The sequence below is a fragment of the Ursus arctos genome, unplaced genomic scaffold (genome assembly GCF_023065955.2).
Source record: "Ursus arctos isolate Adak ecotype North America unplaced genomic scaffold, UrsArc2.0 scaffold_31, whole genome shotgun sequence".
Taxonomy (NCBI): Eukaryota; Metazoa; Chordata; class Mammalia; order Carnivora; family Ursidae; genus Ursus; species Ursus arctos.
In genome coordinates, this window is record NW_026622997.1 from 32550403 (window position 1) to 32577978 (window position 27576).

Genomic DNA, 27576 nt, shown 5'->3' on the forward strand with positions numbered 1-27576 from the left:
CCATCCTTCTTTCACAGACCTGCAAGAGGGAGGATCAGCTTTTTGTCCTTTGCTAATTAAATATGTTCTTTACATGCATAGAATTAAATAGAATAAAAAATGAACACACTGCATGTTTTTCTCTAACTCGTATTCACTTCTAGGTCTTGGTGCCCAGACCGTACTGTTTTTCAAGCAAGAAAGTATATTGCAGATTCTTTGGAGGATAAGTACACAGAACCAGTTATCTTAAATCTGGAGAAAACTTGGGAAGAAAGTGATACACGGACACCTTTGATATGTTTCCTGTCCATGGGATCTGATCCCACAATTCAAATTGATGCACTGGCCAAGAAACTGAAGCTGGGTATGATCAGAAATCCTTGGAATTTAGCAGAACTTCCATATTTTTGTCTCAAACCTTTCCTTTCATAATTCCATAACTGATTCTTAGAAGTATATCTACAAAACTGAGTTAAAAAATATTAAACTCTTTCCTCCCTTTTCAGATCTCCTAGAGATCTGGGATGGTGGGTATGATTATAGATATCTTTGTGCAGAGAGGAACACACTTATGTTAGGTTTGTTCTTTTTTAAGTTTGAACAGAGGAACATATCACATGGATAGCAGGCTAGCAAGAATGAACATACGGGGGTATTTCCATTTCTATATAAAATTACAGAAAAGTCTATTTTGTCACAGATTCAAAAACTATAACCATTGTTGTAACACAGTAATTAGAGATTTATTAATTCTTTTTTTAAATGCACCTTTCTTTTTTTTTTTTTTTTTTTAAAGATTTTATTTATTTATTTGACAGAGACAGCCAGCGAGAGAGGGAACACAAGCAGGGGGAGTGGGAGAGGAAGAAGCAGGCTCATAACGGAGGAGCCTGATGTGGGACTCGATCCCACAACGCTGGGATCACGCCCTGAGCTGAAGGCAGACGCTTAACAGCTGTGCCACCCAGGCGCCCCTGCACCTTTCTTTTTTAATTTAAATTCAATTAGCTAACATATAGTACATCAGTAATTTTTGATGTAGTGTTCAATGATTCATTAGTTGCATATAACACCCAGTGCTCATCACATCACACACCCTCTTTAATGTCCATCACCCAGTTACCCCTTCCCCCTACCCACCTCCCTTTCCACAACCCTCAGTTTGTTTCCCAGAGTCAAGAGTCTCTCATGGTTTGTCTCACTCTCTGATTTCTTGCCATTCAGTTTTCCCTCCCTTCCCCCATGATCCTTTGTGCTGTTTGTTATCTTCCACATATGAGTGAAACCATATGATAATTGTCTTTCTCTGATTGACTCATTTCACTTAGCATAATAACCTCCAGTTCCATCCATGTCAATGTAAATGGTAGGTATTCATCCTTTCTGATGGCTGAGTAATACTCCATTGAGGGATTTATTCATTCAGTAACCCTTTAGTACGGCAGCAAGCTAGATTCAGGAAGTACAGAGATGAATATAACATAGCTGGGAAGACAGACATGTAAGCATGTAATTGTGACAGTGCTGTAGGAGTTACACAGACACACCTAACTACGAGATTCAGAGCTACTCAGACTGAGGGGTGCAGGGGAAAGTATCACAGTGATGATATTTTGAGTAGGATCTAAAAAAAATAGATAAAATTTCACCAGGTGGGATGGTAGGAGATAGAAGGAAAGCGGCTCCAGGGGGAGGAGGCAGGGCAAGAAGAGAGCAGTTACTGAGTCAGTAAGACCAGAGCACAAGGACCTGTGTGATGCAGAACACATCTTGGTAAGATTGAGCCACTCTTTTATAGGATAGCAATTTGTAGGAGGGCTGTTTATCCACTCTTCATTCTCTGGACATCAGAATGTGTTTGGGATTGCCATTTGGTATCTTTTAGATTCAGATCTCTATAACTATACCTTATTGGGTTAAGTCATTTATGTCTTTATAAAGATTATAAAAGTGATTGATTATGAATAACTAAACCTAAACTAATACCCTAGGAAATAAAACTTACATTGAGTTATTATGTTAACATGACGTGATATAAAATCAATTCAGTCCTCTCCGAGTATTCACCATGTGTCCTGCATGAAGAAATTACTGTAAACCATCAGCTTAGGGTAGCATGGTCTATGTTCATCCCCTCTTTCTTCATCTTGACTTTGCTCTATTGTCACCACACTCTTCTATGTTCTATATGGATCCATGTTTGAATGGTCACTTTCTTTAGTCTGAACACTGATATCCAATGTAAAGAGCTCCCAGGTTCTAATAGCAACTGTTCCTGATTAAGTCTCATTAACCACCTTTAATGTAGGCTGTGTTGCTCTGGTATTTACAGCAACATGCCAGTCATTTTCATTGGCCTAAGAGTGATGCCTCTCTTGCAGCCCTGTAGTTTGCAGATCTCCCTCAGAGATAGCCCTCTATGGATCTTTGTCCTGTTGCTTTGTCCAGGTGCCCCACTTCTCTCTGCTTATGGGTTTCTTTTTTCTGTCTTACTATGAACGAATCTCCATGTGACCTAATTCTTGGTCTCTGGTGGTTTGTTACCTTCACTACATGTCCAGTAAGTTCAGCACTCTCAGGGAAAGTCCCCTTACTCTCTTGGTCCCGAGTCCAAATATCAAGGGAAGAAATTCGTTGGTTTTGCTTTGGTCATGTGCTCCTTTATGGACTGATCAATGAACTATTGCTGCAGAGATGGGTTCACAGCAGGAACCACACGTATGGAGCTAGAGTGGGGTCATTTCTTAGAAGGGGATATTGTTCTTAGAAGATGAGCGTATTTCCAACTAGAATTACAGTGTCAGATGTTACCTCAAAACAGTGCTATCATCTAGGACAAGGGTTTACGAATATAATTAAGAAAGTCAAGGTCTCCACTGGGAGAAATTATAACCATGATATTAAATGGATACATAAGGCTGGAGTTGTGTTCTTACCTTTAGGGTTATTACATGTTATCATACTACTTTGCTTGGCAATTTGGTGATTTTAATTTCTTGCCATGACTTTAGTTTTTCCAACAATTGTTCAGGTTTCTGTTGGTTACTTTGTTAGGATGCTAAAACAGAGTGGATCTGATCCTGAAGGACCCAATGAATTTTATAAAGAACTCCTTGTTGAATAATTTTTAAAAGTGCTAGGAAGTCTCATGCTCTTCGCTGCTTTGGATTAAAAATCCCTAAAACAGCTGTGAAAATGAAAGTATTATATAGACAGAATAACATATTAATCTAGTTTCTACCACAAATATTTTATTTGGGTAACTGGATAATAGATAATCATAGAATACTCAAGGCAAATAGGCTGGAAATCTTGAAGTTCAACTACCTTATTTTATAGCTGGGGAAACTTAGGTCTGAAGATCAGGTCAGGCAGCCAGTTGGGGACAGATCTTAGTGGGGTCAGATAAGGTCAGGCCTTATCTCAGGTCTTCTAAATCCCACTACAATGTCATGCTCTTTCATTTCCTCTCACCGCCTTCATTGGATGAATTAACCAGTTGCCAAATAGCAACTTGACGGATGGGCCCAAGTCAAATATATTTTTGTAAGAAAAGAAAAACTTCTCACTGTAGATATTGTCAGGTGCCTGTCAGACTCTGCAGTGAGAGATTTGGAGCAGATAAATTCTGCCCAGAAACACTGGGTTCCTCGTCAAGAGGAAGAAGAGACAGATGGCTTTAGCATGAGAACCCTGTCAGAGCCTGGGTAAGGGAGAAAGGGGTCCCAGATAAACGAGGGGTTTGAAAATAGAATCCAAACACAAATGAAAGAGAACAAGTAAAATACAAACCCACAACTATACAGAAGAAGGAATGAGAAAATGGGTATAGAAACATATATAGAAGAAAAAATTTAAATAAGAGAATAATATATAGTTATGATAATAACCTTCAAAATATCGTTAAAATTGACAAGATTGTAAAAAAAAATACAAATTTACAAAATTTTCTCAGAAAAGGTAGAAAAACCTGAATATACTAATAATCAGGATAAGAAAAATTAGAAGTTTTTAAATTATGGCCTCAGCAAAGGACCTGGGCTTGGATGATATTTTTAGTAAATCCTTTAAAAATTTCACGTTTTATTCCATTTCAGAACAAAGAAAAAGAAGATATATTTTCCTCTTTATTTTAAGGGAATAGCATTATTTTGCTATAAACAGACAACATAGTAACTTAGTAAAAGAAAGAAAACTACAGATTGACCCTACTTATCAATAAAAATGTAACTAAATGCAAGCAAGAAGAAATCATTATAACATTTAAAAAATAACATGCAAAAAAAGTAATAATTTGCCTTGACCAAGTAGAAATGCATGGGCGAATATAAGAAGGATATGGTGTTAAGAAATCTCATCACAACAATAAGTAAAAGGCTTTTCCTTAGGCTATCATATTATTACCTTGATAAATGCTAAAAAGGCATTTTATAAAAATTCAGCATTTGTATTTGACTTTTAGAAGTTGAAGCAGAAGAATATTTTAATATGATAGTAAATATGAACTTCAGACATCAACATTTTACTTACTGGTAAATAACTAGACACATTAAAGTCAGAAATAAGATAAAGATGTCTGCTATCACCACTATTATTTGGCATTGTTGTGGAAGATGTAGCAATGTATTGTAAAAACCATAAATAAAAGATACAACTACTGGAAAGGAGGGACAAAAATCATCATTACTCTCAGGCAGTGTAATTGTCTAACTAAAAACACAAATGAATCAACTGAAAAGCTATTAGACTTAACGGGACAGTTTGGGAAGGTGGCTGGTCACAAAATAAATATATAAAAAAAATTAATGGAGCATTCTTGTAAAATAAAATGTAAAAAATCCCATTCACTATAGCAATAAAAATAAAACTAAGAAATAATTTTTAAAATACCTATTAGAAGAAAACTATAAAACTTTCTTAGAGGCTTAAAAGTAGGATAGAATAAATGGAGAGTTAAACCACATTCCCAGTGTAAAGATTCAATATTGTAAAGATGTCAGTAGTCTCTAAATCGATAAATTGAATGCAAGTCTAATTGAAATTCCAACTATATTTTCTGTTCTAATTGGATAGTAGAGGGATCTTAGATCATCTAGAACAGTAAATGGACAAGAATAACCAAGAAAGCTTTGAAAAGGAAAAAGAATAATGGGAAACAAGCATCACCAGATTTGTAAACCATTATCAAATGACAATAATTTAATCAGTGTGGAACTGGCTCAGAGTAGATAAACAGATCAATGAGGCAAAATGAAAGGCCTCAGATTAGGCTCTACTATCTATAATAGCTGAGTCTATAATAAGATTCACATTTCAGATCAATGGTGGAAAAATAGATTAGTCAATAAACATAGTTGGGATAGCTGGATAACTTTAGGAAAAAGTAAGGATTTTATCTCACTTTAAACTCCAAAGTAAATTCTAGATTAATTAAGCTATAAAAGAAAAAAAAAGGAATATATTGATACTATTGGGGTAGCTAAGATTTTCTTAATCATAATACCAGAATCCAAAACCAAGGCAGATAGTTGGACTGGATGAAGTTTTGAAACTTCTACATGTCAAAGCACCGTTAATAAGGCACAAAAGAGGATAGATATGTGGGCTGGGAATGACAGCATTCCATTTAAGCTGGAGACACTGGCAGTCCTTTTAAATATATATATATATATATCACAAATCTAAAATCTTTGTATACTTTGTTTTAACTATTCTATATGTATGAATTTCTTCTAAGAACATATCGAGAGATACATATCAAGATTTATATGCAAACATGTTTCATCTAGCACTATTTATAATACTGAAAAATTGAAATGTCTTAAATGTACAAAGGGTTGAATGGACAAGGATGCATCAATATGATGGAATACTATGCCACCATTAAAAACTTCTCCAATACTATTTAATGACAGTAAAATGCTCACAATATACTGTTAAGAAGGAGAGGTTTAAAATAACATAAGTGAGTGTGTGTATATCTCTATCTATATAGATACAGATATGTGTGTATGTATATGCGTGTGTGTATCTACATATATGTAATACGTAGATAGATAACTTTTAATGTAGGTGGGTCTACAATCCCTTACTCAAAACATTTGGGGCCAGATATGTTTCAGAAATCAGAATATTCCAGCTTTTAGGAAGGCAATATTTCATGTATTATGTAATATACTGCAGTTAAGATTATTAGTATTCATAGAGATAGGAATAAATAAAGTCTATAAATAGCCTCATAACCAGTCAGGTCAATTTTTACCACTGCAATGATTTTGTGCAAAATTTTCAGTTTTCAGAACATTTCAAATTTTAAAATGAGGGTAAGCGACTGTGGATTGTGCATATTAAAAAGATGAGAATGAAAATCTAGGGAGGTTATTCATGAATTTCATTTTCTTCCTTATACTCTCCTATATTTTCCAGTGCTTTCACTGAGAATATATTACTTATTTAGGGGGGTGCCTGGGTGGCTCAGTCAGTTAAGTGTCTGCCTTTGGCTCAGGTCATGATCCCAGGGTCCTGGGGTCAAGCCCCACATCAGGCTCCTTGCTCAGTGGGGAGCCTGCTTCTCCCTCTGCCTGCTGCTCTTCCTGCTTGTGCTTTTTCTGATAAATAAATAAATAAATAAATAAATAAATAAATAAATAAAATCTTTTTAAAAAATTACTTATTTATATATAAGTTTAAAAAAAACAGGAGAAGTGAAAGAAACACAAGCCTGATTTTGGAAAGAAATGCAAAGGCCACTGAATTCTTATTAAAGTTCTCAAATACGAACAAACAAAACACCCAAACCACCAAAGTGTAATTATACTTTTTTTACCTGCAGCAACACTTCCTACAACACCCTTCTTCTTTTGAGAGTTCCTCTCGTGATGTTGTGGCATCTTTCCCCCACATCTCTAGAAATTTAGACTTGTACTGCCTTTTAAATCTTTATTTATTTATTTTATTTATTTGAGAGAGAGAACAAGTAGGCAGAGTGGCAGGTAGAGGCAGAGGAAGAAGCAGACTCCCCACTGAGCAGAGAGCCCGATGCGGGGCTCAATCCCAGAACCCTGAGATCATGACCTGAGCTGAAGGCAGCTGCTTAACTGACTGAGCCACCCAGGCGTTCCTAGACTTATACTGCCTTTTTTCTCACTGGCCCCTGCCCTTTGAGACCTTTCTCCTCTGAAGGGCAAAGCTTCCTCACTTTTCCAGTGTCAATCAATCTAGTTGTTCCAGACCATTCAGAAAATTTATGAAATATTTATTGACCTATGTTAAAAATGAGGAAAGATTGCAAGTCAATAACTTAAACTTCTACCTTAAAAAACTAGGAAAAGAAAAACAAATCAAACCCAAAGCGAACAAAAAAAAAAACCAATAAACATTTCAGTGAAAAAAAAATGAAATGGAGAATAGAAAACAACAAAGAGTCAACAAATCAAAAGTATCTTCTTTGAAAAGATCAACAAATATCTAACAACCACTAGTTAAAAAAAATTAGAATGTTAGTAATATACTGAGCCTCACTCCATAAGCCCCCCTACTTCCCAAGACTGTGAAATATGCAAAGAGGTTAATTACAATTATCCTTTTGTAAAGATCAGAAAATATAATTTGATGATCAATAACTTGCCCAAAGTCATAAAAAAGTAAGTGAACATTTGATGACAAGGGAAATGAAGAGTAGTACAGGGAAATTCACTCCCAGAACTTGTTAGACAAACCATGGAAGTGAATCCCAAGGATTATGAAAGAAATAGAACCTTAAATGAGAAAAGGGAAATTCTCCATAATGGATAATGTATGCCATTACTTCATAGTAAGAAAAAAAAAGAAAGAAAAGAAAAAGAAAAGAAAGAAAGAAAAGAAAAAAGAAAGGGAAAGAAAGAAAAAAAAAGAAAATTGACAAATCTTTAGTTCGACCAAGAGTAAAGGAGAGAAGACTAAGATTACTAAAATCAGGAACAACAGGGGGACATCACTATTGACCTAACAAAAATTAAAAAAACATCATGAGTGAATACTATGAATGATTATGCCAATAAATTAGGTAACCTGGATGAAGTGGGCAAATTATTAGCAAGAGACAAGTACTGGAAGTGACTCAAGAAGATATAGAAAACCTGAATAGAACTATAAGAAATAAAGATACTGAGGAGGAGGGAAGATGGCAGAAGAGTAGGGGACCCTCTTTTCATCTGATCCCTTGAATTCACCTAGATATCTATCAAATCATTCTGAACACCTGTGAATTGAACCTGAAATCTAAGAAAAGAATTGCTGCAATTCATAAATAGAAAAGCAACCACTTTCTGCAAGGTAGAAGGTGCAGAGAAGTGAATCCAAGGCAATATATTGGAGGATGAACTGCGGGGGAAGGGAGCCTCCATAAGTCAGCATCAGAAAGTGATACAGCAGCTGAGCAGAAAATCAGAACTTCTAGAAGTCTGCTCCTGTGAGAGACGTCCCTGCCTGAAAGGTGCTCAGGTGGCAAAGCGGGGCAGACTCCTAGGTGGGACAGTGTGGTCTCAAGGATCCTTGGGATCACAGAAAGAAAAGGGATGCCTGAGTGTGGCGGCATTTCCAAGCGCTGGAGCCAGGAAGCCAGCTACAACCAGCAAGACTCAGAGTGGCCTTTCAGATCCATTTGCCATAAACCATGAACCAAGGCAGGATTCGGGACCACTCTCCAGCAGGGACCCGGCCAGTGGCAGAACCTCTGTGAGACCCTGTTCCTTTCCCAGGAAGAGGGGTGTGGATGAGCGCACAATCTGGTGATCATTCCAAGAGTAGGGCCCAGCAAGCGGTGGAGCCATGGTGAGACACCCCCTTCCCAAAAGTGATTGACTGTTTTTCCCTGAGGGTGCACTGAAGAGTGGGGGCCGCAGTCGTTCAGCTCTGGAGCTGGAGATTGGTATGCTGCCTATTATTATTTTTTTTTAATCCTTTAAAGCGGTGTGAAAAGCCTTCAGGGAACAAAAGCCACATAGAACAACCCAAAGCAGTTTACACTGAGCTGTCCCCCTAGCAAGGGGTGGTGCGACTCCACCCAGGCAAAGATACCTGAGAATCAGTGCAACCGCCCCTCCCCCAGAAGACCAGCTGAAACATCAGGCTAATACAAAGTTTATGGATCACACAGAACTGAAAAACTCCTGCGCTAGGGGAAAAAGGTATATAGAATTAGAGGTTTTATCTTAAGATTCTTTAGTCTTTCAGTTTTGAATATTCTTTTTCTTTTTTTTCCCTTTTTCCCTTTTCAACTAGCTTCCTATTGTATCAACTCTTTCTTTAAGTCTTTTTAAAATTTTCATTTTTACATTTATATTTTATAGATATGTTCTTCATTTTTGGCTTCCTTTCACTGTATTCAATTCTATTTTTTTAATAATATTTTTTTATTATGTTAGTCACCATACAGTACATACCTAGTTTTTGATGTAAAGTTCTATGATTCATTACTTGCGTATAACACCCAGTGCACCATGCAATACATGCCCTCCTTAATACCCATCATCAGCCTATCCCATTCCCCCACCCCCCTCCCCTCTAAAGCCCTGAGTTTGTTTCTCAGAGTCCATAGTCTCTCATGGTTCATTCCCCCTTCTGTTTACTCCCCCTTCATTCTTCCCTTCCTTCTCCTACTGATCTTTCTACTTCTTATGTTCCATAAATGAGTGAAACCATATGATAATTGTCTTTCTCTGCTTGACTTATTTCACTTAGCATTGTCTCCTCCAGTGCCAACCATGTTGCAGCAAATGTTGAGAAATCGTTCTTTTTGATGGCTGAGTAATATTCCATTGTATATATGGACCACATCTTCTTAATCCAGTCATCTGTCGAAGGGCAGCTCGGCTCGTTCCACGATTTAGCTATTGTGGACAATGCTGCTATGAACATTGGGGTGCATGTGGCCCTTCTCCACTATGTCTGTATCTTTGGGGTAAATACCCAATAGTGCAATTGCTGGATCATAGGGTAGCTCAATTTTTAACTTTTTAAGGGACCTCCACACTGTTTTCCAAAGTGGCTGTACCAACTTGCATTCCCACCAACAATGTAGGAGGGATCCCCTTTCTCCTCATCCTCTCCAACATTTGTTTCCTGCCTTGTCAATTTTTGCCATTCTAACTGGTGTAAGGTGGTATCTCAATGTGGTTTTGATTTGGATTTCCCTGATGGCTAATGATTTTGAACATTTTTCATGTGTCTGTTAGCCATTTGTATGTCTTCATTGGAAAAGTGTCTGTTCATATCTTCTTCCCATTTTTTGATTTGTTTATTTGTTTCTTCTGTATTGAGTTTGAGATCTTGGATACCAGTCTTTTATCTGTAGTGTCATTTGCAAATATCTTCTCCCATTCTGTGGGCTGCCTCTTAGTCTATTTTTGTATATATATATGTTTTTATTTCTTTATAATTTAGGGATCTAGTGTCTGTTAGATTATATTCTCTCTTCTCCCCCTCCCTTTCTTTCTTTTTTCGTTTCTGATCTCTTCAGATTGTCTAGTGTATACTTCACTGGGGTTGTGGTTGATATTTTTTATTTTGTTTTCTCTGTCATCTATTCTTCTGTGGACAAAATGACTAGAAGGAGAAATTCACTACAAAAGAAAGAACCAGAGGTAATACTCTCTTCCATAGATTTAATCAATATGGGTATAAGTAAAATGTTGGACATATAATTTAGAATAACAATTATAAAGATACTAGCTGGGCTTGAAAAAAGCACAAAAGACACTAGAGAATCCCTTAGTGCAGAATTAAAAGAACTAAAATCTAATCCAGCCAAAATTAAAAATGCTTTAACTGAGATGCAGTCTAAAATGGACACTCTAATGGCTAGAGTAAACGAGGAAGAAGAGAAAGTCAGTGACATAGAAGAAAAAATTATGGAAAGTAAGGAAGCTGAGGAAAAGAGAGAAAAACAACTAATGGATCATGAGGGGAGGCTTCGAGAAATCAGCGATGCCATAAAGCAAAACAATATTAGAATAATTGTGGTCCCAGAGGAAGAAGAAAGAGAGAGGGGGACAGAAGGTATATTTGAACAAATCATAGTTGAGAAGTTCCTTACTCTGGGGAAATAAACAGGCATGCAAGTCAAAGAGGCACAGAGAACCCTCCTCAAAATTAAAAAAAAAAAAGAAATAGATCAACACCCTGACATATAAGAGTGAAGCTTGCAAATTTCAGAGATAAAGAAAAAACCCTGAAAGCAACTTGAGACAAGAGATCCTTAATCTACAAGGGTAGAAACATTAGATTGACAGCAGACCTATCCACCGAGACCTGGCAGGCAAGAAAAGACTGGCATGATATATTCAGGGTACTAAATTAGAAAAACATGCAGCCAAGAATACTTTATCCAGCAAGGCTGTCATTCAGAATGGAAGGAGAGATGAAAAGCTTCCAGGATAAACAGAAACTAAAAGAATATGTGATTACTAAAACAGCCCCGTAAAGAATATTAAAGGTGATCCTGTAAGTGAAGAGACAGCCCAAAAGTAACATAGACCAGAAAGGAAAAAAGACAATATAAAGAAAACAGTGAGTTTACAGGTAATACAATGGCACTAATTTCATATCTTTCAGTAGTTGCTCTGAATGTAAATGGGCTAAATGCTCCAATCAAAAGACACAGGGTATCAGATTGGATTAAAAAGCAAGACCCAGGGGCGCCTGGGTGGCACAGCGGTTAAGCGTCTGCCTTCGGCTCAGGGCGTGATCCCGGCGTTATGGGATCGAGCCCCACATCAGGCTCCTCCGCTATGAGCCTGCTTCTTCCTCTCCCACTCCCCCTGCTTGTGTTCCCTCTCTCGCTGGCTGTCTCTATCTCTGTCGAATAAATAAAATCTTTAAAAAAAAAAAAAAAAAAAAAAAAAAGGCAAGACCCATCCATATGCTGTCTACAAGAGACTCATTTTAGACCCAAAGACAGCTCCAGATTGAAAGTGAGGCGGTGAGAACCATTTATCATGCTAATAGACATCAAAAGAAAGCTGGAGTAGCAATCCTCATCTCAGACAAAATGAATTTTAAACCACAGATGAAGGGATGAAGAAGGACACTCTATCATACTTTAAGAGTTTTTCCAACAAGAAGATCTAATAATTATAAATATTTATATTCCTAACTTGGGAGCAGCCAGTTATATAAACCAATTAATAACAAAATTAAAGAAACACATTGATAATACAGTAATAGTAGGGGACTTTAGCACCTCACTTTACAGCAATGGACAGATTGTCTAATCAGAAAATCAACAAGGAAACAAAGGCTTTTAATGATACACTGGGCCAGATGGACTTCACAGATACATACAGAGCACTCCATCCTAAAGCAACAGAATACACATTCTTCTCGAGTTCACTGGAACATTCTCCAGAATAGATCACATACTGAGTCACAAAACAGGTCTCAACCAGTAGCAAAAAATTGGGATTATTCCCTGCATATTTTCAGACCACAGTGCTTTGAAACTTGAACTCAATCACAAGAGGAAATTTGGAAGGAACTCAAATACTTGGAGGATAAAGATCTTCCTACTAAAGAATGAATGAGTCAACCAGGAAATTAAAGAAGAATTTAAAAAATTCATGGAAACAAATGAAATGAAAACACAACTCTCCAAAACCATTGGGATACAGCAAAGGTGGTCCTAAGAGGGAAGTACATAGCAATACAAGCCTTTCTCAAGCAACCTGAAAAGTCTCAAGTACACAAGGTAACCTTACACCTAAAGGAGTGGGAGAAAGAACAGCAATAAAGCTCAAACCAAGCAGGAGAAGAGAAATAATAAAGATTAGAGCAGCAATCAATGAAATAAAAACCAAAAGAAGAGTATCAACGAAACTGGAAGCTAGTTCTTTGAAAGAATTAATAAGATCGATAAACCCCTAGCCAGACTTATCAAAAAGATACGAGAAAGGACCCAAATTAATAAAATCATGAATGAAAGAAGAGAGATCACAACCAACACCAAAGAAATACAGACAATTTTAAGAACATATTATGAGCAACTACATGCCAACAAATTAGGCAATCTGGAAGAAATGGATACATACATTCCTAGAAACTCATAAACTATCAAAACTGAAACAGGAAGAAATAGAATACCTGAACAGACCCATAACCAGTAATGAAATTGAAGCAGTAATCAAAAATCTCCCAACAAACAAGAAAGAGTCCATGGCCAGATGGCTTCCCAGCGGAATTCTATCAAACATTTAAAGAAGAACTAATATCTATTATTCTGAAGCTGTTTCAAAAAATAGAAACAGATGGAAAACTTTCAAACTCATTCTATGAGGCCAGCATTACCTTGATCCCAAAACCAGACAAAGACCCCACCAAAAAGAATTATGGACCAATATCCCTGATGAACATGGATGCCAAAACTCTCACCAAGATACTAGCCAATAAGATTCAACAGTACATTAAAAGGATTACTCACCATGACCAAGTGGGATTTATTCCTGGGCTGGAAGGGTGGTTCAACATTCACAAATCAATCGATGTGATATATCACATTAATAAAAGAAAGGACAAGAATGATATGATCCTCTCAATTGATGCAGAAAAAAGCATTTGACAACATACAGCATCCTTTCTTAATTAAAACTCTCTACAGTGTAGGGATAGAGGGGACATACCTCAATATCATAAAAACCATATATGAAATGCTCCAGTAAATATCATTCTCAATGGGGAAAAAACTGAGAGCTTTTCCCCTGCCCACTCTCACCACTGTTGTTCAGCATAGTACTAGAAGGCCTAGCCTCAGCAATCAGAAAACAAAAAGAAATAAAAGGCATTCAAATTAGGAAAGAAGTCAAACTCTCACTCTTCACAGATGACATGATAGTTTATGTGGAAAACGCAAAGGACTCCACCCTAAAATTGCTAACACTCATACAGGAGTTCAACAAAATGGCAGGATATAAAATCAATGCATGAAAATCAGTTGCATTTCTATACACTAACTATGTGACAGAAGAAAGAGAAATTAAGGAGTCGATCCCATTTACAATCGCACCAAAAACCCTAAGATACCTAGGAATAAACGTAATCAAAGAGGTAAAGGATCTGTACTCTAAAAACTACAGAACACTTATTAAGGAACTTGAGGAAGACACAAAGAAATGGGAAAACATACCATGTTCATGGATTGGATGAATAAATATTGTTCAAATGTCTGTGCTACCCAGACCAATCTATACATTCAATGCCATCCCTATCGAAAAGCCATCAACATTTTTCACAGAGCTGCAACAAATAATCCTAAAATTTGTGTGGAACAAGAAAAAGACCCTGAATAGCCAGAGGAATGTTGCAAAGAAAACCAAAGCTGGTGGCATCACAATGCCAGACTTCAAGCTTTATTACAAAGCTGTAATCATCAAGACAGCATGGTACTGCCACAAAAACAGACACATAGATCAGTGGAACAGAATAGAGAGCCCAGAAATGGGCCCTAAACTCTATGTTCAACTAATCTTCGACAAAGTAGGAAAGAATATCCAACGGAAAAAGGACAGTCTCTTCAACAAATGGTGTTGGGAAAATTAGACAGCCACATGTAGAAGAATGAAACTGGACCATTTTCTTTCACCAAACACAAAGAAAAACTCAAAATGGATGAAAGACCTAGATGTGAGACAGAAATCCATCAACATTCCAGAGGAGAACACAGGCAGCAACCTCTGACCTTGGCCACAGCAACTTATTGGTAGATGCATCTTCAAAGGCAAGGGAAACAAAAGCAAAAATGAATTATTGAGGCTTCATCAAGATAAAAAGAAAACAGTCAACATAACTAAAAGGCAACCTACGGAATGGGAGAAGATACTTGCAAATGACATATCTGAAAAAGAGCTAGTATCCAAGATCTATAAAGAACTTATCTAGCTCAACACCCAAAAGACAAATAATCCAGTTAAGAAATGGGCAGAAGACATGAATAGACATTTTTCCAAAGAAGACAAAACCATGATAAGATGCCACTTCACACCTGTTAGAATGGCTAAAACTAACAACACAGGAAACAACAAATGTTGGCAAGGATGAGGGAGAAGGGGAACACTCTTACACTGTTGGTGGGAATCCAATCTGGCATAGCCAGTCTGGAAAACAGTATGGAGATTCCTCAAGAAGTTAAAAATAGAGCTACCTTATGACCCAACAATTGCACTACAGATATTTACCCCAAAGATACAAATGTAATGATCTGAAGGGGCACATGCACCCCAGTGTTTATAGCAGCAATGTCCACAATAGACAAACTATGGAAAGAGCCCAGATGTCCATCGACAGATAAATGGGTAAAGAAGATGTGGTATATATATAGAATGGAATATTACTCAACCATCACAAAGGATGAATACCTACCATTTACATTGATATGGATAGAACTGGAGGGTATTATGTTGAGTCAATGAGAGAAAGACAATTTTCATATGGTTTCACTCATATATGCAATATAAGAAACAGCACAGAGGAGGATAGGGAAGGGGAGGGAAAACTAAATGGGAAGTCATTAGAAAGGGAGATAAACTATGAGAGACTCTTAACTGTAGGAAATAAACTGAGGGTTGCTGTAGAGGTGGGCAGGGGGATGGGGTAATTGGGTGATGGGCATTAAGGAGGGCACATGATGTGATGAGCACTGGGTGTTATATGCAACTGATGAATTACTGAACTCTACATCTGAAACAATGATGTACTATATGTTGGCTAACTGAATTCAAATTAAAAAAAAAATAAAGAGACTTGTTTCTCTGGAAAAAAAAAAAAAGAAGAAGTAGTAAAGATACTGACTTAGTAACCAAAAACTTCCACAAAGGAAATACCAGGGCCAGATGGCTTCATTGGTGAATTCTACCAAACATTTAAAGAATTACACCAATTCTTCACAAACTTTTCCAAAAAATAAGAGGAGGGAACACTTCTTGACTCATTGTATGAGACCAGCATTACCCTGATAACAAGTCCAGAAAAATACCACAAGAAAAGAAAACCAGTATCCCTTATGAATAGAGAAGCAAAAATCTTCAACAAACTACTATCAAACTAAATTCATCACCATATAAAAAGAAGGATTATACACTATAACCAAGTGGATTTATCCCAAGAGTGTAAGGTTGGTTACATATGAAAATTAATCAATATAATACACCGTATTAACAGAATAAGGGACAAAAACCACAGACTTATCTGAATAAGGGCAGAAAAAAATCCACACAATGGGATAACTACCTCACTCCACTAAGATAGCTATAATGAAAAAGATGGGCAATAGCAAATGTTGGCAAAGATGTGGAAAAACTAGAAGTTTTATGCACGGCTGATGGGAATGTAAAATGGGGCAGCTGCTTTGCAAAACAGTCTGGCAGTTCCTCAAAAGCTTAAACATAAAGTTACCATATGATCTAGTAGTTCTACTCCTAAGTATATACCAAAGTGAATTGAATACTTGTCCATACGAATACTTACACATAAATGTTCATAGCATTCATGTTCATTATTCATACTAGCCAAAAAGTAGAAGCAACCCAAATGCCCATCAAGTGATGAATGGGTACACAAACCATAAAGAGGAATGAAGTTGTGATCCATGCCACTCCATGGATGAAACTTGACAGGATTAGGCTAGTAAAAGAGGACAGAACAAAAGGTCACATATTATATGATTCCATTTTATGAAAATGTCAAGAAAAGAGACAGAAAGTAGATTAGTGGTTACTGTGGTGGGATGGGACAATGCGGAGTGACCACTAATGAGTGTGGGGTTTTCCTTGAGGGTGATGAGAATGTTCTGGAAGTGGTAGTTCCACAACATTATGAATATACTAAAAAACATTGAATTATATGCTTTAAAATGGTAGGGATTATATCTCAGTTTTAAAAGTTTAAGAAAAGAGTTATTGAGCATCTACTGAGTGCCACCTACTGTCTAGGTGCTGGTGAGCCCCAGGATCTAAGTCCTCCTTTCCCTGGGGCTCACAGTCTGGCGTGGGGTAAAACAGACAATAATCGAAAATCAAGTGAATATATAATATGCTAACAAGACAAGTACACAATGTGCTAAGAGAGAAGTAGCACAAGGGGTGGAGTGATGGGGAAGGTATGCTGTTTTACATGGATGGCCAGAGAAGCCTTGCTGAGAGGCAGAGGAAGACCTGCACTGTGAAGGACGTCAGGCAGTGCAGCTCTCAAGGAAACACCCTTCAGGCAGAGGCAACAGCAGTGAGGCTGGAGTGTGCCTGGGGAGCAGGCCTGTGCAGTTGGAAAAGAGTGAAGACACAGCGGGAGAGTGGTGAGATAAAGGGTGTGTGTGCGCGTGTGTAGAGTGTGGGTATGTGTGCAGAGAGTGTGTAGAGTGTGTACGTGTAGTATGTGTGGAGAGTGTATAGTGTGTGTATGTGTGTAGAATGTAGTGTAGTGTGTGTGTGTGAGAGAGAGAGAGAGAGAGAGAGCGCGCGCGCAGTGCAGGCTACTGTGTGTGGTTTTAGAGGCTGTAGCTAAGAACTCTGCACTGGATTTTGGATTTTGCTCTGAATGAGATGGGAAACCATCACATGGTTTTGGGTAGAGGGTGGGCATAATCTGATTTAGGGCTAATCCCTGTGTCTGCTGTGGGAAGAAGAGCAAGTAGGGGACAAGAGTGGAAGTGAGGTCACCAGTTAAGTTATTGCAAAAATCCAGGCAAAAGGTGATGGTCTCTTGGACCAGGGGATAGAAGTGGAGATGTGGAGGAGGGGGCAGATTCTGGGTATGTTCTGAAGGGATGCCTCTGAGTCTCGACCTCTTACATGGATCAATATTAGAAACTCAGGCCACCTCAACAGAAACCAGCTTTTCCTCTTAGTGAATTTCGGAAGAGTTGAGAGAAGAGAGGAGATACATTGTGGTTCACATTCACGTGTTAATACTGTTTTCCCTATCAAACCTTCCCCCACTGACCAACTGAACATTTGTGTGTTCTTTGAATGAAGGGCTTAGCATCTCTGAATGATCCAGCGGTTCCTCCATTGAAGTCCCACCCCCCTTCCTTCTCCTTTGGTAGGTTGTGTGGATTCTTCTTGGATGCCTCTGGGAGCAGGGCCTGGTTCCACTTGAGCCTATTACAATTCCTGATTCTCCAAGCAGTGCTCCTTTATCCTCTGTCAGACACCCTTGCAAAGTTTCTCCCTGTGACCCTGAGTTCATGAATAATCTCTAATATTGCACCCTACAAACCCTCACAGAATCTGTGCCCATTAACTACACAGTGCCATTTAAATGATGTGTGTCCTGACAACTTCTCTGGTTCCTGACATACTTCCCTCTTAACCTCATAAATTTCTTCAGTCCCTTGTAGCCTCTTCCAGCAATTCCCTGGCTAGCCTCATTGTCTGCCCCACCACAGTGGCCCCCTTGACTGAGGATCCAGGCTCATCCAGAGCAGGGCAAAAGCGTTCATTGCTTCACAGTGTCCCCAAGGACTTTCTTTCTCAGCGCTGAGATGATGCCCTAAAACTTGAAGAAATCAGGTCTACAAAAGTTAGCTTAAAAGTTAATTTCCAGGTCAACTAATCTTCAACAAAGCAGGAAAGAATACCCAATGAAAAAAAGACCATCTCTTCAACAAATGGTGTTGGAAAAATTGGACAGCCACATGTCCAAGACAAATGAAACTGGACCATACATAAAAACTCAAAAATGGTCGAAAGACCTAAATGTGAGATAGGAATCCATCAAAATTCTAAAGGAGAACACAAGAAGCAACCTCTCTGACCTCAGCTGCAGCAACTTCTTGCTAGACATGTCTCCAAAGGCAAGGGAAACAAAGGCAAAAATGAACTATTGGGATGCCATTGGGATAAAAAGCCTTTGCACAGCAAAGGAAACAGGCAGCAAAACTAAAAGGCAACCTACAGAATGGGAGAAGATATTTTCAAATGACATATCTGATACAGGGTTAGTATCCAAAATCTATAAAGAACTTAAAAAACTCAACACCCCAAACCCAAAAAATCCAGTCAAGAAATTGGCAGAAGACATGAACAAACATTTCTCCAAAGAAGACATACAAATGGCCAACAGACACATGAAAAGATGCTCACCATCACTCATCATCAGGGAAATACAAATCAAAAACCACAATAATATACCACCTCACACCTGTCAGAATGGCTAAAATTAACAGCTCAGGAAACAAGAGATGTAGGTGAGGATGCAGAAAAAGGAGAACCCTCTTACACTGTTGATGGAATTGTAAACTGGTGTAGCCACTCTGGAAAACAGTATGGTGGTTTCTCAAAAAGTTAAAAATAGAACTACTCTATGACCCAGCAATTGCACTACTGGGTACTTATCCAAAAGATACAAAAATAGTGATTCAAAGGAGCACAGGCACCCCAATGTTTATAGCATCAGTGTCCACAGTAGTCAAACTATAGAAAGAGTCCAGATGTCCATTGACAGATGAATGGATAAAGAAGATGTGGTGTATATGTACAATGGAATATTACTCAACCACCAAAAAGAATGAAATCTTGCCATTTGCAATGATGTGGATGGAAATAAAGGGCTATGCTAAGTGAAATAAGTCAGTCAGAGAAGGAGAAATACCATATAACTTCACTTACATGTGGAATTTAAGAAACAAAACAGATGAACATAGGTGAAGGGAAGGAAAAATAAAAGAAGATGAAAGCAGAGAGGGAGGCAAACCATAAGAGACTCTTAACTCCAGGAAACAAATTGAGGGTTGCTGGAGGGGAGAAGGGTGGGGGTTGGGGACGGGGGTAACTGGGTGATGGGCATTAAGGAGGGCACATGATGTAATGAGTACTGAGTGTTCTATGCAACTGTCGAATCACTAAATTCTACCCCTGAAACTAATAATACAGTATATGTTAACTAAATCGAATTTAAATAAAAATTTTTAAGAGTTAATTTTCAGTTCCAGTTTCACAAGCAAGATTCATAGACATCTTCGTTTAGTGAGCTCATATGGCACAGTGCAAGTGGGTTCTCTGCCTGGGATGTCAGATTCACTAATGAGCTTAAATAGCGTATTCTCCCCCAAATTGTAATCACACTTCTGATCTTGCAGTGGCCTCCACTTTCTCTTCACACTCAGTTCCAAGTTGGTGATCTAGGAATAGTTACCACCGAATGCTGCCCTCCTGGGGCTGAATTGCCTTGAGTCCTATCTCAGAAAACGGACAGCCATGCAAACAAAACCAGAAGGGACAGAAAGCACTGCAAGCCTGACATCTTAAAGGAATAAAAACCCAATTACATTTTCATGGAAGAATCTGTGAAACCACCAAAGAAATATTCTAGTCACAACATAAGGCAAAACTCAAAAATCCTCTTTCCCTCTAAATACCTGTGATAGCATTGTAGCTGCCTCTCCCACCATCAGTCTTTCTCTTCACCTCCAAATACCCCCAAACTCTCTAAAAGCCCAGACTTGTCCACTTTGTCTCTTTCCCTTTGCCCTCACCTTTCCACATGGTGCCTCTAATTTCTGCACCACCCATTTCTCTAATCAACACAACCATAGGCCACACCTGTTTGAATCATAAGGGGCCTTCTTAGGAAGCCATGGAGGGAGGGTGGCTATGGCCATTCAGAAATTGATTTTTTGTCCCAATTCTCTTATAAAATTTGTTTCATCATAGTGATCCCTCTCCTATGTTACAGAATGCAGAACTATCTCAATGGGGCAAGGACAAGAGGTACATGCTCGAAAGCTGATTCAGATGTCCATGCAGCAGGTAGGTAGTGAGACCAGCTAGTGCCAGTGCATCACTCTTCCCGTTAGCCCTCTGGCCATCAGGTCTACCTGGGACCACCACAGTGGTGGCTGAAGCATTCTGCCTGGGATGCTCCATCACCAGTTTTCCATTTTTTTTAATGTATGCATAGTCAACCTTTGATTACCAATGAATTTTAAACCTCAAGCTGGTTTGCTCCTGATGTCCCCACAGAAAGCTTGTTTTATTTTCCATAGTATAAACTCTATCTTATTTTCACTAAGTATATATATATATATATTTTCGTACAATGAGGCAGACACACTCCCTGGTTTCTAAGAATGCAGCTGTAGCTGGAATTTCGCAATCAATATTAATAGATAGTGCTTAAGAAGTGACAGACCAAGACAGTTACATTCCAATTTTTGGTTAAAGTTGGACTTCTTTTTTTTTTTTATTAATGGGTAGTTTCAGACAAATAAGAAATATTTGAGGATGTTATGTTTAAGTATTGATAATGGTTTTTATTGAAAATTGCAAGCTGGATGGAATGCTGAGAAATGTTTTCCATCACACCTAATAAATACACAGAACATTAATTTTCTAGAGATGCTTGGTAGATAGTAATTTCAGCTGTGATAAGAAATCGCACCACTTATAAAAATAAAGTAAGATCTCTGTTTATTTTTAAGCTTTTGATCTCATAAGGTCTGTAGCAACTTTGGTGCAGCTTTTCCTTGGGAATTAATGACTAGAGAGGGTTAATGGGCTAAGTCTCTGCTTGGTCCATCAAATTTCCAAGTTAGTCATTAATTCCCAAGTGCCCGGAGCCTTTATCTTTATCACTTAATTATATTCAATAATATAGTGTATCTAATTTATATATATCAAGGCAGTTACATATAATTATTTTTACTCAGATCAAATGATTCACTCCATTGAGAGATTTGGCAGTTTAACTCTGAACCTTAAATAATTTCTTTAGTTTCCACAAATGAGAAACTTTTAAATTTCAATACTGCATTCATACTAACCTTCTTTGGAATATTAGCTTTTATAAGTTCCATGTTCTGTTTCTAAAGGTGGGATGAGTATTGATAATAATGACATTATGAGGGAATAAAAACCCCAATAACCTAGGAATAGGTGCGGCCACTGTGCCACGTGAGGGGCACCAGGTTTAGGATGAAGCTGACATTGCTGAACAAAATGGGGAACAAGTGAGTAACTGGATCCATGATGGCACCAACTAACTCAACTGTGAGGTCCATCCCTCTCTGTACACCCCGCTTGTCGAGGCCCACATGTCCCCTTTGCTGTTTAAGCCAGTCTGAGTTGTATTTTCTCTCACAAATAGAAGGCATAATACACAAACCATATATTTACTGTGCTCGAGTTTTGTGGCTGTATTGATCCAATCTCGTTAATATAAGGGTATCAAAATGTTGATTAAGAACTATGTTCTTTAGAGCAGTGATGGTTCTGTGACGTATATATTGCTAAAGATAGTTTTATCAAGGATTAAAATAGTGCTTTGTAAGTTTTGTGGTTTGGGGACTATATGGGAAGAGTGATGACAGAGAGTAAGGTTTAGTATTCTGGTGGCCCAAGTCACCAAATGTATCGTCTCCAGCTTTCAGGAGATAATGTGCATCTCTCTTTGTAGCCATGGATGATTTGGTTTGGGGGTGAGTCAGTTCTGATTCACTTTAGGACGTGTTTTTACCAATTCCAAAATACCCATTCCCACCATTAGATGGTGCACGTGCCGTACTTACACAAGACTTCAAGTTTTAATTTCTGTTTTCTTCTGAACCAGAGATGGCAGAGTACAATCATTTTGAACCCACTTGATTCCAGTCTTACTAGTAGCAGAAGTGTTTATATTGCTGTATAATCATTTCATTAAAAACAGGTGCTCAAAACAGAGTATTTACATGCCCTAAGCAAAGGTTTTCTTTTTTTTAATTATACATTTGGTTTTCTTAACATCATGGCAAAACAGTTACAAGAAATTAATATGAAATCATTTTTTGACTACAGGGTGGCTGGGTATTACTGCAAAATTGTCACCTTGGCCTAGAATTTATGGAAGAATTGCTAGAGACATTAATTACCACTGAAGCCAATGATGACTCTTTCCGAGTGTGGATAACTACTGAGCCCCACGATCGATTTCCAATTACATTGCTTCAGGTTTGTTGCTGTGACATAAGTGTCCTTTCCTCGAGAGTTATTTGAATAAAGATGGCATAGAGGCATTATTGAAAGATGAACATATGACAGGGCTTCTGACCCAACAGGGTCTGCAAGATCTTATACTACAACTGTCAAGATCTTGACTATAATCATCAGTATGATATTTCCACGGAAGAGTTCTAAGCCTCAGTCCTAATTTATGGGGTTTCAGCTCTGATTGATGGCATTAGTTTACACAGCGCTGAATTTCCGCTGACATTTTATGTACCGTAAGCACATTGTTGTCTGAGGTATTGTCATTTCCACTTTATCCCTTATATAATTTATAGAAACAAAACTACTGTTTGCTTTTTACAACAGACTTCTCTCAAATTCACTAATGAGCCACCACAAGGCGTACGTGCCGGTTTGAAAAGAACATTTGCCGGAATTAATCAAGACCTTCTGGATATCAGTAATTTACCCATGTGGAAGCCAATGCTTTATACTGTAGCATTTTTACACTCCACTGTGCAGGTAACTTCTGGACGCCGTTTGCACATTTAGGGGGATACTGATGATGCCCTGTTGTTTCTCTGCTGCACTATCTGCTCTCCTCGTCCTGCTTTTTTCCCTCCTTCATGGCACTTTGCCCCACCTGCCATAGTATATATTTGTCTGTGTACAAAAAGACTGTCTTTTTGTAACTGCTGAATCTCCTTCATCATAGCAGCATCTGGGGCATTGCCAGAGCTCAATAAATATTTGTGAGGTGAACAAGGATTATTTAGATAGGAATTTTGTTTTCAAAGTGACTATGCTGGCCAGGAATGGTATGCACACCATCTCATGTAATACTAACAACCACGTTTCTCAAGGTAGGATTATCACCGTTTTCAAAGTGAGGAAATTGATTGATGAGATGTCCAGATGCATAAATAAGTGAATGAAGATAGTAGACTTTCCAGTAGACACTAAAGCAGGAGCAGCAACTATCTGCTAGAGGCTTTTCATAGATTATTTGACCAGTCTGACCCCAAAGCCTGTGATTTCCCTCAAAATCTCAGGAATTTATCCCTTGGACTGTCCTAAATAACAGTAGAACTTTGTTAAACTGGATGCAGGGACAACAGAGCCCCAGCCCACTATGGGTCCGTCCCCTCATCCCTTCAGTGTGTGAAAACGAATTAACGGCACCTCAGGAAAAATAAAATAAAATAAAAATGAGGAAGTTGAGGCTCAGAGAGGTTAAGTCCATAGGTGGTGGATCTAGGGGTCAAGCCTGGCACTCCTGCCTCACGCAGAAGTGTATTTTGAGCCCACCAGCGAAGGCGGTGCTGATACTGGGAGGGACAGTGGTTATCTGTCATTTCCAGGTTGTTGCAATTTGCTTTTACTATACACTTATATATTACTGTAATAATTTTATGGCTCCACAGCCACTCGTCTGTAGGATATTTTCATTTTGTTACTGCTTTGTTCTACATTTGATTTTATATTTTGTTCTGTATTTGAAAGCTATATAAATTTAATATACTTGATTCACTCCTTGACTTCAGAGAGAGAGATGAACAGTCTCCTTTAACCCTTTCCACGTTTCCTCCGTCGCTGAGGCTGGAGTGAGGAATCACGTGGCTTGTGCCAGGAGCCTTGGTTTAGTTATGCACAGTGGCACACAGAGCTTCACCTCCTCTCTCCCCACCCTGCCCAAAAGTGGAGGGGAATTTTGTGCTCATCCCAGAACATCCTGGGCGTATTTACCCTCAGGTTCCTTGTCCCTGCCACTGTACCAGGATCCCTGCTGCCCAGCAGAGAGGGCTGCATAGACCAGACAATTGTGTATCTCCTGCGTTTTGGTCCCCTAACCCCGAGAGAGTTAAAATCAGGTTCAACACTTTGTGGGTGGTTATGTTTTACTGAGTCCGTCTGTGGCCTTTGGATTGTAAATTATAGCTTTCGAGTCACTGAAGCCTATTTCATCCACTCTTATCTGGGAATTGTTTGCTTTGCAAGGCCTTATCATCCTCTAATACAAATATTACTTTAACTCTGTTATTTAATTCCCAATTCACAAATAGTATATTTTATGATTCTGTTCCCAGGAGTGATGATTCAACTCTTCCACAGGGCTTATCATGGAGAGATGATTAGGGGTATTTTCCATATGGTCAGTGCGGCAACCTGTGTTTCTGTGGCCATTGTCCAAGTGCTACACAGAAGGACAGCAACAGGGCCATGGGCCAGTCATGGGGCTAAGGTGTGCTTGCACTTGACATGGCATGTATTTGGGTTAAAACAGAAATAGTCTGCATCATGAGGGCCGTGAAGCTAGGAGGCTGAATGTCTCTTAAAATCCAGTCATAGTGAGCTGGAAAGAGCATCTCATTGAGGACCGGGAGGCTGGGACATTAGAATGGCAGTGAAATCAATTAGCTGTGTGAGGATTGTCAAGTTATGTCCCACTTGGGACCTCTGTTTCCCCATCTGTGTGTTTAGAGGCAGAAGGAGGTGAACCTTCAAGTTTTTTCCCATTTCTAAAACCCTGTTATCAAGTTCTATGACTACACAGGGAGCATAGATAATTTAAGCATGGTTTCCTCTGTCCTGTTGTCATCAGTAGCAGAAATATTTACTGTGCTAGTGCCTAAATATTTTCTTTCACTTGTTAGGATAGAGCTGGCTTGAGAGGAAAACACAGCATTCTTGAATGTAGTCCTGAGCCAGCAGCATCCACATGGCCCAGGAGCTTGTAAGAGATGAATCTCAGGCCCCACCCCAGACCTGTTGCATCAGAATCTGCATTGTAATAAGATGTCCCAGTGACTCCTGTGTGTATCCAAGTTTGAAGTGCAGCCACTACTAGGACTATTCTGGGTTTGATTGATTGTGACTTAAATTTCTCTAGTATTGGACATAATAGCCAAACACCTGATTTGTTAACTGATTGATTGATTGATTTCTCCAAATTTAACCTAGCTATCCCTTGCTCTATACAAATGTGAGTATGTGCATTTGTCCTTGCAGAGATGGACAAAAAGAACAGGGAATTGGTTCATGTCACATAATCTGAAGCTTCAGGGCTGGGGAGGAGTTCATGCTGGGGCCCATCACACCTCAGAATACAGAACCTGGTAGTGAAATAGAGGTCAAATGGGAGAGCTGTGGGAACCCCATGTAGTTCCCTTACTGAATTGTGGTTTGGCCTCATGCCGTCAACTCACCCCTGCTCAAGGGCATCATGTGTTATGTGAACCTCACTCATCGTTACAGAGAACAAAATGAACACCCCTCCTCTCCCATAAGAAGGGGAAGTAGGCTTGGCTGGTCAAGGACAATGTCTTGGGTGGTATAGTGAAGGGTGTGGTTTGTTTTGTGGTTGAGGTAGGAGCAGGCTTACCCAATAGAAGGGGGCTCTGGGTACTTCCATGGGAACTTGCAGAGATACACAAGCCAATTCTGCACCTGTTCTTCTTGCCCCAGACTCCCCTGAGCTTCCCTCCCCTCTCCACCAGGAACTTACCATCCACAGAGGGCAGGAAGTTACTGCAGCAATGGTGCTCTTAGTGCAAACAGATGATGTCTCTGCCCTAGCCAACCAGCCCTCCTGCCCTCCCCATTGGAGCACACCACCATCCCCAGCATCCTAGTGGATGCCTTGGCTCCATTTGGCCACTACTCCCTGAGGACATTTCCACATCCTCTTGGAGATTAATCTTCATGGGATCTTTCCTCTGGCCTTAATACCATCTCTCTACAGTTTCCCAGAAACTCCGGTGCAGCACCATTCTAGGTTTCAGAGCAAGGCTACATTCACCCTTCAGAATCTTAATTTTAAATATATATTCCTCCAAAGTCTTGATCTTTTGAAGCTCAATAATTACATTTGTGGTGTCCTACCAATACTTCCTGCAGAAATTCAGAATAGCATTTTCTGGTGGTCAATGTACCATCTTTTGATGGTCAATGTACCAACCTTTGTTTGAACAGTGCATTGGACCCCGTGAATGTCTAATGCAATGGTTCTCAGTCATTGCCTGGGCCCTGGGAGGAGGTAGGAAGGTGAAGTGCTCAGTCCTTTTAAAAACATCTTAAGTGATTCTAATACACAACAAGAATTGAGAATAACTGCCATATATCCATTGCACTTAAGACAAGAGGCCTGCATCACTTTTTTTTTTTTTTTTTTTTTTACTGTTTATGTGACCTTGTCCAGTCCATGGAAACATTGTTTATGTTCTTTTTTTTTTTTTTTGGGTGTTTATTTTATTTTTTATTTTTTAAAAATATTTTTTCATTATATTATGTTAGTTACCATACAGTACATCCCTGGTTTTTGATGTAAAGTTCGATGATTCATTAGTTGCACATCACTTTTATGTCCTTTCCATGGTTCGGAATTTTTCTCCTCATCACGTTGGCTTGACGACATTGAGGCCCACTTTTTGGTACTTTTCTAATGGCTTACGCACAAGTCTATGAGGTTTTTTGCTAAAGTCATTGATTAGGAGCTCTCCAGGCTTGCAGTGGCAGTTGCAGACTTGGATATTTTATCCCAGCCCTTAAAAATAATTAGATATTAAATAAAAATGGCCATATCTAACACGACCCAGAGAATTCCACTACCAGCAGTTTTTCTTTCCAAAAAGTGTTTTCTTCTCTTACATCTTGT

At 38.8% G+C, this 27576-nt stretch overlaps 1 protein-coding gene across 1 annotated transcript in view; it reads left to right on the forward strand.

Annotated features, from left to right (window-relative positions):
- Positions 1-27576, forward strand: part of DNAH8 (dynein axonemal heavy chain 8) — a 380399-nt gene that overhangs the window by 291261 nt on the left and 61562 nt on the right. The window contains exons 82-85 of the mRNA XM_026482812.4: positions 144-346; positions 20677-20750; positions 22773-22925; positions 23289-23444. Of these exons, the coding sequence (XP_026338597.3) occupies positions 144-346; positions 20677-20750; positions 22773-22925; positions 23289-23444 (586 nt within the window). The remainder of the gene's footprint in view (positions 1-143; positions 347-20676; positions 20751-22772; positions 22926-23288; positions 23445-27576) is intronic.